Source organism: Phodopus roborovskii, unplaced genomic scaffold (assembly GCF_943737965.1).
Source record: "Phodopus roborovskii unplaced genomic scaffold, PHOROB, whole genome shotgun sequence".
Classification (NCBI taxonomy): Eukaryota; Metazoa; Chordata; class Mammalia; order Rodentia; family Cricetidae; genus Phodopus; species Phodopus roborovskii.
The window spans coordinates 2,157,370-2,170,208 of record NW_026126647.1 but is presented as its reverse complement, the minus strand read 5'-3'; the positions used below and the strand labels follow the sequence as shown (position 1 = coordinate 2,170,208).

At 36.2% G+C, this 12,839-nt stretch overlaps 1 protein-coding gene across 2 annotated transcripts in view; it reads right to left on the bottom strand.

Moving 5' to 3' along the window:
- Arap2 (ArfGAP with RhoGAP domain, ankyrin repeat and PH domain 2) overlaps positions 1–12,839 on the bottom strand; it is a 149,957-nt gene that overhangs the window by 25,994 nt on the left and 111,124 nt on the right. For both annotated transcript variants that reach the window (XM_051174029.1, XM_051174028.1), the window contains 2 exons: positions 11,560–11,677; positions 5,824–5,952 (listed from right to left, as the gene is read on the bottom strand). In XM_051174029.1, the coding sequence (XP_051029986.1) occupies positions 5,824–5,952; positions 11,560–11,677 (247 nt within the window). The remainder of the gene's footprint in view (positions 1–5,823; positions 5,953–11,559; positions 11,678–12,839) is intronic.

Sequence of the window (12,839 nt, the reverse complement as noted above, 5' to 3'; positions counted from 1 at the left end):
CTTAAGCATCTGCCCTATAGAGCAATATAAATGGACAAACACACATGGCTCTGAACTTGACATACAATGTTCCATGTTTAAAGTATTTCTTCATTATTCATATTATTAAGACTTGATTCTATGAGTAAAATTTTATTGGATCAATTTAAAAGAATTTGTTTTTACTAAACTATGATTCAGCAATATAAAATTATTTAATCTGGAGGCTTAAAGAAGGATAAATTTAAACTTTAATCATGATATAGATGCAGAAACTTAGTATAAATGAAATGGAATAAAAGAAAGCCTTAGAATAATAGCTATGATAAAGTCTAAATAGCACCTTAAATGATGTTTCATTTTCTTTATCTCAGGGTTTCAACTTGTAGTCCATAGGGGAGAAACAAAACCTAAGGACTATTATTATCTTTCTTTTCAAGCTAATTAACTCATAACAGCAATGCCCATGACACTAAATGATTCTCAGGAATGAAATGCCATTACTGAACAAACACAGCCTGAGTTTTAAGTAATGGCAAGAAATATTTACTCCATACACTTGTATAAAAGTAAACCACATTATCTCATTACCTTAAATGAATGAGCAGTAATTAAGAGCTGTGTGATTCTAAAATCCACTCCTACTTATGATTTCTACATTTTTTAATGGCTTGGGTAAAGCAGGACACCTGAGGAAATTAAAATCCTTATAATAGAGCAAATATCGTACAATAACATTCCAAACTTAGAAAGTGATGGAAGCATGATTTCAAACAGATGCACATGCTCAGTCCATATAATGAGAAAAAAAAAAAGCTTATAGAATCAATAAAATGAAATGCCAACACACAATGTAGGAAGGAAGGAAGGAAGGAAGGAAGGAAGGAAGGAAGGAAGGAATGTTTCAGAAGAGAGATGGTGACAATGATGTAGAACAAATAGGAAAAAAAGAGACAGCAAAGGATGTTTGCGTGCAACTCCTTAAAACTGCTAGAGATTGAAGGCAGGATTTCACACTTGATAAGCACGTACTGTGCCAACTTTGTTTTTAAAGAGATGTTAAAGCATTAGCTGTCTGTTACCTTAGCACTAAATGTGGTTATATCTAATTAACCTCGTTCTTAAAGCACCGATATCTACTTGGCCACTAAGAATTCTTGAAATCTTAAATATAGGGAAAATATCTTTCATATCACTCATTCACTGCTCTTTTTAAGAATTACCTTTTTTCTTAAATAAAATTTTTCCTGCTAATAAATTGCTAGAGAAATTACATCAGCTGTGCTTATATTATTTTTTTATATGTATATACAAATTTTGGGGTGCAATGGATGTCAGAAGGGGAAATAATAATTCCAGCAAAGGCACTCAGTGTGACTACAGAGTCATTTGTCAACAGACCCAAGGAAGACTGAATAGCTAACACACCCAAAATCTATCACAATATATGAAAGATATTAAGACAGTTAAGACTACAGAAAAAAAAAAAACCATAATCATGAGTGAAAACAATTATTCAAGAAACTGACATTTAAAAAGCATATAGCCAATTTAAAAAGACAATCCCAACTTGTAACATATGTAAAAATTAACTGTAATAAAGGAGGTTATTTTACTTCTAAAACATTAATGCGAAATTTATGGAATGAAAAGTCAAAAGTCCTTTAAGCAGTTTGTAATTCCTACTTGGGGGCCCCCAAATAACAATGCTTCCATCAAAACATTTACTTCTGGCACTTTTCTAGGATCTCATTCACTTTAGGGGAATATATATTAATTCCTGGAAGAATGAGCTATAACACAGTATAAACATGGACAGCTGCAAATACACTGAAAAGTGAACTGGGAACAATACAGAAGTGGAGATTTGTTTTGAATGGATTAATGAAAACTTAGCTACTAGGGTAAAGGCTAGCACCTGAACTGTCACATGTATTGCCTGGCAGGGGAGGAAATCTATTTTCTCCAGTGTAGTCATTTTGGGTCTATCAACCACTCCATGACAGATCTCATTGCCAGAAGTCACTGAGCAACTTACACTGGACACGATAGTTCTTTTGTGTGTACTTTTGTTAGGTCACACTTTGCTGTAGGTTTTATGGTGGGATGTGTTGTTTTATTTAGTTTTCTTGGCTGGGGGTGGGTTGTTGTATTGGGTTTTTGTTTCTTTGAGAAAGAACTTAAAGTTGGGTGGGTAGAGAAGGGGAGAGCATCTGAAGGACTTAGGGGAGAGAAAGAATGAGATCGAAATATATTTAAATTTAAAAATTGTTTTAAGATACAATTAAAATGTTCCTTAGGCATAGATCCCTCCCTCTGCTTGAGTTCTGCAAGGATTACAGGGGATGTTTATTTTCTTATATAATTACAGAGACCTTTACGTAAGCACTGATGCATATGTATCAGGAGGGTGTAGAGGAATATCTTGGCAGTTAGATAACACCCAGTTTGCTACCAGTGCTGGTAAGAGCAGGTCACAACAGAGATTCTCCCATTCCTCTTAATCAACTAACTCTGTATATTCCTGATTTTTTTTTTTTGATAAATGAACAACCTTGAAGGGTATTACTGTTGGAAATGCCCAATCCTTGTGTGCACAAAACCTTTCTTACTCTCATAAGCTTTTACATTTCAATTCCTTGTATTTTTAAAACCACATTGTCATGACTAGTAGTCAATCAACAGCTAAAGTATTGCATGTAGGTATGCATTTTAAACAACTGAAAATGTGGACAATTCAACATTAGAAGAGTATTCTATTTAAAACATGAAGTGGAGTGGGGTGTTGGTGGTGCACGCATTTAATCCCAGCACTTGGGAGGCAGAGGCAGGTGGATCTCTGTGAGTTCAAGGCCAGCCTGGTCTACAGAGGGAGTTCCAGGACAGGCTCTAAAGCAATACAGAGAAACCCTGACTCAAAAAAAAAAAAAAAAAAAAAAAAAAAAAAAAAAAAAAAAAAACAAGCAAACAATCAAAAAGCATGAAGATGAAGTGGTAAGATATATGCCATGATATTAAAAGGAGATAATCCATAAAGAAAGTACAAAGTACTTATTCTTTGATATTTAAATTTTGGAGGGTGACAGGAAATAGAACTAATGGCCTTGAATATGCCTGTATTTTTTCCCTAACATACCCCCCCACCCAGTTTAAGAAGAATAACATATAAATAGCTAAAAGACACTCCAGAGATGCCATTTGAACTAGAAAATCAACTCTGCAGGCTTCTCTGAGCTTTCCGGACTGACTAGAAGAATCTGGCATCTAAATATCAGAAATCACCAGTTCCCCACATTTTCCCATGCTGTGATGCTCACAAAGACCTATAGACATCCCCTCGTGTTCCTGGGAGGCACAACTTCCTCCTGTCGAGAACACTGGTCTATAACATGGATGTCTGTGCATCCACACCATCCGGTGTGAAAAGGGCACCGTTAGAAGAAACATAGGGGTAGTGAAGAGATTTAAAGTAAGACAAAGATTGTGGAAGGCTAAGTTTCTATACTAAAATAGTATGCATCTGTTTATTAGATGACTGAGAATTGTAATAATAAATGCACTTGATAAAAATAATCTGAGATTGTATGACAGTATTCTGAAATCAGAAACTATTCTATCAAACTTTGGTGAAATTAAGAACTCTGACTGATGAGCACATATGAAGTTACAATCAAACAGAACACATGCACAACATTTCAGAGCTCTACCACCACCCATTCTATTTATTATTATTATTATTATAATCATTATTATTATCATGGAGATAGGGTCTCTCCTGTAGTTCTGGCTATCTTGGAACTTCCTCTGTACACCAGGCTGGCCTTGAACTTATAAAGATCTAGCAGTCTCTGCCTCCGGAGTGCTGGGATTTAAGACATGCACTACCACCACCTGGCATTTTGTTCTAATTTTAATTTTTAAAATGATTTAACAATAGAAAATTTTGTTTTCAAAACTAGTATTTACTAACTGTGGGATGGGGATCAAATTACTTTCTCTAATTTCCACCTGTAAGATAAAGTAATATGAAAATTGACACAGACTTCTAAAAGAGCTTTCTAAAGGCCCTAAGGGTTGAACCCAGTACTATTATGATATTAAATGGACACATGAATAAATGGAACTTAAGTTATCTTTATTCTCAGAGACTAGCACATCTCTCAATCCTCTTCAGAGAAGCTTCATTGTGCAGTAGAGCCAATCAACCCAGAGATCTACCACAGGTTGCTGCAGAGAGATAAGGAGTGTGCAGCTCTGCATAAGAGTTCCATGTCGCACTCCCTCCTCTCAGGGACTGGGGATTAGTAGTAGACTGCAGGAGAAAGATGTCTGCAGAAAAACAGTGTTTTCTGGACATGACAACACATTTGTACACATGGGCTCACATGCCTGAGACAGCACGCAGAATAACTGTACAAGATTAAACCAGACAAAATCTGGTTAGGGAGGAGTTCACCTCTGTCTAAGGAGCTATTGTCAATTCATGGCTGCTGAATGAGCAGAGTTGGTCTTCTTCAGGGATGCAGGCCCTGAGAGGCTACCTATCATCTAGTAAATGTCCCCGCATCTATGTATGTACAGAAAGGCACTAAATGAAGCATTAACAGAGAAAGAGAGAGACAGAGGCACACACAGACAAACATACATACAGAGACAGATGAAGACTATATAAAGCTAGGAGGTTTTGAAAAACAGTGTTACTTTTTGTTTGCTATGAAGACACCATGATGAAGGCAACACAATCTTCACTTTTCTATCCTGTGTCTGGTTTTTACAAAGACAATGTTTTATAAAGCATTGCTTACAGCTTTAAATTGTGGCAGGAGTATGGCATCAGACAGGCAATAATGTTTCTGGAGAAGTATCTGAGAGCTACATTCAGATCCATATGAAGTAGACAGAAGGAAACTTGGCATGACATGGGCATTTGAAACCTCAAAGCCTTTCCCCAGTAACACACCTCCTCCAAGGCTACTCCTCTTAATCCTTTCCAAAGAGTTTAACAACTGGGATCAAGCATTAAAAAAAAAAAAAAAATCTCACTCAAACCACTCTATGTGGTAAATGGGAAAGGGGAGAAATTGAAGAAGAGGAATTGGTAGAAGGACTTTAGCCAAACATGCTCATATTTAAATAGTAAGTAAAACGTCGTTAGACTTTTAAATGACTTATGGTCTCCCTAGTGCTTTGTTAATTGTATATGGATATTAAGTAGTAATGGGTATTGTGGACATCCCTTATCGATGCACTACACAACTTTATATTTAAAGATCTTAATGCTTAGCTTTGAACCTTGCTTTAAGGATAAGCCCAGATGAAATGTTGATCTGAAGTGTCAAGATCAAGCCTTTGACCTCTCATGCGATGAGAGACTGTTGCCTCTGCTTTGCTCTGCTAGCCGACTTCGTGTTGAACGCTGCAGTGAGCATCCATTTCTTCCAGTTAGATGTTGTACCCCCTGCATTTGTGCTTATTTAATTTTAAACTTCATCAAAATAACAGTGAGTCTTATACCACACACCCAATCTCAAATGGGCAGAAATTAATGTCGACATAATTCAAGATGATGCCACGAAATAAAAACTAGAACATAAGGACAAATTACCCTTAGGGAAAACAAAAAAGAAAGAAAATCTATTACTTCCAGAATATTAACATGTGCCATCACATGAGCCAGCTACCACCACAGTGCAACACACTGAACTCCCTCACAACACCACGGAATCAGAGGCTGTATTTTTCGACTCCCTTTCCGTCATTGTCGGACACCACTTGTGTCTTGATAACTACTCTTCAGCTACGTGAACTTTTAACCACCTTTCAATGTGAAGGAAGCGTGCCTACCTCTGCAGTGTTTAATTGTGTCAACGGTTAAGAATCTCTTCACCACAAGATAAGCAGAACCAGGTTCAGCTAATGAACTCCACTGAAGCACCTGCTCCAACACATTCTCTGTGTAGTGAAGAGGACGCTCTGCAAACACAAACCCAAGTTAAGCTGAAACAGATGCAGAAATGTATTTAATGATTACAGGTTTGCAAAAACCAATAAAAATCCCAGGGAAAGGTAAGTATACAATGGCATACATATATTTTCATTAAAGAGTAATAGCACTACAATTGCAAACGAGAACCAAAATACACTGAGGTAACACACGCAGTCCAAATTATTATATAAATTAATCTATGCAACTGCTATTTCAAAATTTAGAAATGATCCCTTTAAGATAAAATGTCATTTACAACAATGACCATGTGTCATACTCTGTTTTTAATTTAGATAATGTTCTTATTAGCATATGCAATTAAATAACTTTAAGAGGACTAGCAGATTAATCGTTTCCAATATTAATAGGCAAAAACTAATCCTTTGTTTATCTCAATTAGGTTATAATTTTATAATTTCCAATCAACAATAGTAAATAATTTATAGTGTTCTCATACCGAATCAATACCAATCGCAAAATATGGTTGCAGACAACTGTTGAAAGTAAGAATAGCACATTTCTTGTTCTACTTTAAAACTATTAGTAGCAATATGTGAACCTTACAGTGATATCATAAAATAACTCTATACAAGAAGCCTACAAGCAAAGAATTAAATGATGTCTGAAGCAAATCTCTTTGATGACTCCTAATCCATATATATTTTGCTTTAGAAAACTGCATCATACATTCTTAGCACGGTGTTTTACAAAACATTTTCAGCAATAAAAATTGAAATTTCATAAGGAAGTTCCATTTGTGAATTAAATTTTGTCAACTTGTTAATAAAGATGTGTACAAAAGCATTTTCTGGGGGTATGCAAGCTTTTTAATAGTGGGCTGGCAACAAATAAAGAAGAGTGGACAGAACAGAAGTTCTGACATGAAGATGCCACTGCTCTTTCTCAACCCTGCAAGATGTGCATCGGTCCATTTTTTCAGATCCCAGCTGTACCTCACATAAATCCTGGAATATGTTTGTAGTTCAAGTACTGATGCTAACAAGCACAGAAGAGAACACGGCAGGAGTACCTAGCTGCGACTAGTCCTACTGAAACTGATGACAGAATCATGATAACTACGCAATAAATACACCACCTCCTCTCCTGCTATGACTACATCATTTAAGAAGAGAGAAGTCATCAGCAAAACCAGCTCTCCAAGAAAGACATTAAAAGCTTGGCTTCTTATCCATAAATGAAAATGGAGCTCCTTCTGTGCCCATTAAATCATGTCTACTTATTACTGTAATTGCTATTAACTATGAATCTTAAAGGCATACATGCACAAAGCACAATGCTGGCTACACAGTATATTCTCAGTGACTATCTCAGGACTCAAGTCCATTCTGAGTTTATAAATTAACAGAAAATACTTATCAGATAAACAAAACACTGTCATTGTAAAAACCAAAGGACAAAAAATTATCAACTGTCTGTGGTGTATTAACTTTGGTCTATACAAATCTTTTCTGAAAAATTGGACAGAGATCAAAATTGCTTATAATTTGTCTATGTCGTTACTCAATTACTGATTAAAGAGATAGACTCACAAGCAAATCCTCAGAGAGTTGGAAGTAGATAGATCCAAATGTAAATCTAATCATAGTAAGTACTCCCTTTATACAACTGTTGAGTTAACCACATACAGGCTGATAGTACTGATCCCAGTAGAGGCTAGGCTGTCAATTTCTAGGATAACCACTGTGCAGATGCTATATGTATCGTGTACAACATATCAATTATCACTTACATTCTCACAACCCATCTCTTCAGTACCAATCACTAATCTTCTTACTTTCTATTGAAGAGGACTACTCACAGAACTTCTCCCTTTAGCCTACTCATCTACCACAAGAACCAGAGATTTGAAACCAAAACCTACTGCACTTTAAGTTCTAATATTTTAAGTTAAATTCTTAGGTTTATTTTGATAAACGATGTAAGTCTCCCATAATTTTTTCTGATATGTAATTTTTGGGAGGAAAGAGAGCCCAGAGATGTTTTTGAGTCCAAAATAATATAATAAGAGGGAAAAAATCAATTTCTCTTCTTCCTTTCACAGGTAAAGAAACATTATATGCAAGGAAAATGATTGAGCAGTAAGTGTGACAGGTGTGACGTGGCAGGTGTAACACCAGCACTGGATGAGCTACGTAACAGAATTCATAAAGAATTTCCAATTATCAGAAGACCTGTATCACAGAGGGTAACTATCACACTCAATTATAAGCAGATTCTACGTTGATGGAACTGTGTTCTCACTATACGGAAATGTGTTAGGGTAGACACAGAGGCTTGTTAATGGTAGATAATTAATTCTTATCACAAAATTTAAGTGTATTTTTTTTTCTGGTCAGGATCACAGTATGAAATAATTGAGTAGGATGAGAACCTTGCGATTTCAATTTCCTAGATTAAAAAATAGAGTTGAAAATGAAGAGATGGATATTACAGCCCATCAAACACAATTGTACAATGACACAAATTTCCAATTTAAGAAAGGGTTGAAAAGTAGATTGAGGTATGAAGCACTGTTCGACTATGAATAGTTACAATCACTCTGTTGATGGTGCTATTTACAGCCTTTTGTCACTTTGTGTCATGGCAGATTACATAGGATAGAGTATGTACCAGTTATAAGCAGGACATTATATAGAATCAGTAGTTTGTACTGTCTACTTCATGCACACTGACAGAAAGAAATTCAGTGTAAAGAGAGAACAGGGGAGGAAAGAGGCTCTCCAGTTATATAGAAATAATGTCATTAACTGTTTAAAATCATATGCAAAGAATTAACCTCATCTACTTAGTTCAATAGGAGAGCTAGTGAATTTTCACCGGAAATAACAGCTGCTATCAATAAATATCTGCCATTGACAGCACGGGGTTCCACAAATGATTATGGCATTTCCACTTCCAATTCTTTGGGCCAAACTCAGGGCAAAATCCTCTCTTCATTCCTACTGGTATTTGTTAGCATTTTCCATACAGGTGTGGAGGGGAAGAGCTTGAAATAATATTAATAAAATACATGTAGTTCTTCCATACCATAGTATTTATAAGTAAAAGGGGAATGATTTGCTATCATATTGCTGCACAGGAAGTACTTGCTTCATAAACTCAAAATCCTCAGTGAAGTCTACATAAAGGAGGTTCCTAAAGCAGATAATTCTTTGAGAAGTATAGGACATACAGAGAGGGTGAGATCAGTTTGGGGGCTAAGTACTAAGATCACAGCATGGCTTAGAACAGATTAGTTGCTGATGGAGACAAAACAAACAAACAAAAAAAAATCCTCTCTGTTACAGCTTAGGTTCTGAATGATCTCCAAAGGTCAGGTCGTGTGTTGAAGATTCAAGCCAGGGCCTATGGTGCTCTTTGGATATAGTGGAACCTGTGTCTAGTGTCTGTAAGGGAAGGATGCCAGCTCATTGGGGCATGTTCTTGAAGGAGAAACTAAACCAGTAGGTTTATCACTGCTATTTGTGACAAGGACAGAAAGCTGTTGATCAGAAATTCAACAGAAAAAAAACGATGGGTCACAGATATGATCGCAGCTTATACATGAATCAGAAGGCTCTGTAATTGATTTGTGGGAGGAGTGGGTAATGTCTGCAGAAGGATAATAGAGACCTAGCATGGAATAAAGAGAAATTAATAGGCATTTATGATCTGTATCACAAAAGCCCAGATAATAAATGGAAATGTAAATAACATAGCCTAAGGGTAGAAATGATATCTATAACAGAGTATTAGTATTTTATCTTGACCAAAAAAAAAATTGAGCATATTTTATCCATGTCTAGAAATTTTGTGGAAGGTCGAAATGGTGGAATAATCAGGGAATGAGGAAGCAACAAAAAGATGATTTTAATGATGGAACAACATAAAACGGTTTGTGGCTTACTCAGTTAATCTTGGCAATAACTATAACAGATCTCTTTTACCTACAAATACAATGAAGGTGGGAATCAATGTGATTTCTTTTAGGAAAAAAAATCAAAAGCATCTAGATCATATGGTCATATACTATGCTTTATTTAGTCAAGATTTTAAATGTATTGCTATTATTTATAATGCACAGAGTTGGAAATTAGAGGCAAAACCAAATTAAACCAAAAATGCATTAACTAACTCTACCATGAAACATTTATCAAGGCAGGTAGTATGTGCACCGATGTAGGTCACTGCAGAGACAGTTTGGTTCTAGAGTTTAAAAGAGGCCATCAGGTGGCCAATGGTGGGCTACGGTGGGCAAGAGAAAGATACAGATGAAAAATTGCCATCTGCCAATGCTAGTCAAACACAACGAACAAGTAAAAGTAGAAAAAGACAACAAAAGGAAATTCACAAAGACAAACACAATTTGCAACAATGGACGGAAGAGGAAGAAAGTGTAAATCTGATGATACGAGTGAAAAAACCAGAGGAACATGGGGATGGCACTGAAAATAGGCTGGGTGTGACCGCAGGAAAAAAGAAAGGTCATTAACAATAGATGGCATGGAATGTCAGGCAGAGCAAAGATGAAAGCAGGGATGCTGTGCTTCACAGCTGGGGGCTCAGGGGAGTCATTTTCCAGAGCAATTCTGTCCAAGTGGGCACAAAGGGAAATACTGAGAATTGACACCCAGGCACTAGGGAACACTGGGTCTTGACAAGATATATTGGCAACATCATGCTGTACGTCCCATCAATGTTTAAGGAACTAGGCATGAAAAAAAAATCAAATGAGTAAAAATATTGAGATGGAGTGATGCAGGGGAACATACTAATCCCCTCCCACTCCAATTCTGACTTCAATATTACAAATAATGCCTCCTGGGGTGCCTCAACACTGAATTTTCATTTTTATCTTGAGCTTGTGGGCGGCAAGGGCTTCCTTTTGGCAGCTTGACAGCTATACTTGAAAGGGTCCCAAGACCTTAGTAGGCATCAGCTAGACAGATGGTCAAGATATAATGAAATTCTACAACTTATTTTTTTTTTCCTAGAGGTCTTTAAAACCAAATGGTGTCATTAGAATGTTAAGCCTATTCAGCAATTCTCAACCAGGCTAGGCAAGGTGTTTGAAATGGTCTCTTTAGTCTTCAGTTTATTTGGGAGAAAGGATGATAAACTGATAAAATTGATGATAGAGGAAAATGAAACAGGCAAAGGAGAGATTTCTGCTGGATCTAAAATTATTGATTTTCAGTGAGCAATAATATTTGAAATATTCATCACTTGTTCTTACTAAATAAAGACCATTCAGAGATAAGGTGACGGAAGATGACATTTAGGATATTGTTATAAATCAAATTGTTTGTCCTTATAAACAAAAACATTATTTAATGAGGCAGCAAAAATATACCTAAGGATCTATACTTATTTAAATAGTTAATGAAAGAATTCATTATTCTGATGAGCAGCATCATAGGATGTGAACCTCAAGTAGTGATAACATATGTCAAGACAGGCACAGAGGTGGAATGGAATTCACATTGAAATGTGAATCTTCTGGAAAACAGCAAATTGTTACTAATAGCTTGTCACGAAGTGTACCTTTTTTTATTATAAGGCATTAGAGAATCTCTAGCATAAAAACCACTCACCTAGCTCTTCATTTTCAATGACTTCAAAAGTAGCCCAAATATCACCTTTAGTAGGAACAATATTTTTTATTGCTAATATATCATTAGTTAACTCTTCAGCTTCCATTACAGGAGATATCTGAAAGAGAAGGAATATATCTTCAATGATGTCTGGTATATAATGAGTTTCATTCTAGGGTGATCAGGTTCCCCAACTCATGATTCTCCAAGAACAAAGAAAACATCACAGTGAGATTTTTCTCTAAAAAATACATTGTAATATAAAGTTAAAGAGATATTGTAATACAGAGACATTGGGGAGAACTATTTTTCTTAATAAGCAACTAGGTCACTCATGCAAGATATACCCAGTCTTCTCTCTCTCTCTCTCTCTCTCTCTCTCTCTCTCTCTCTCTCTCTCTCTCTCTCACACACACACACACACACACACATTTTATTCGGTATGAACCCTAAATAACGTGAAGAGGATTAAATAGTATCTGCCATACCAAGAAGCCTCAGGGTTTTGGTGTCTGTGGTATTCACTGCAATGCCAAGTAACAGATGGCTGCATACCAACATACAAGGTGCATTTCAGGATTCAGTAGTCTCTGCAGTGGCAGCCTGGGGCCCAGATCCCTAAGCATCTCAAAGACAGAGGCCACTGTATGAGTGTATCACATTTTGGGGGACTCTTGGGTCCCTGGGGTCTTGCCAATCTTGATTGGTATTATTAAAACCCAGCAGACATAGTAATAATTAAAACATTGCAACTGTAACTAAGTTTGTATGAATTTCCTAACCTAAAATTTAGTTCAAATTGCTTATCAATCCATAGTGTGTGTGTGTGTGTGTGTGTGTGTGTGTGTGTGTGAGTGTGTGTGTGTGTGTGTGTGTGTGTGTGTTTCATTATAGATGACTGGCTTGTTATATCTTCATGAAATTCGGGGTTTAATTCATGAAATGTATTGTCTACACAATGAGTATTTAGAGAACCTTCTATTTAGAGAAGCATAAAGAACTGTAAACTTACATTGGATCTGAGCATCCAGTAAAAGTGGAGGACATAAAACAACGGAAATAGCAAGTAGATAATTCCAATTAAATCTGCATTACTCTAAATATTGTTAAATTGTTATTATTTATTGTTTATATTGTCATTTTATTATGCTGTGGGTTCGAATGCTTTTCCTGAATGTGTGCTTACATACCACTTGAATGCATGATGCCCACCGAGGCAAGAAGAGGGTTTCAGATTTCCTAGAACTAGAGTTACAGATGGTGTGAGCCACTATGGGGTT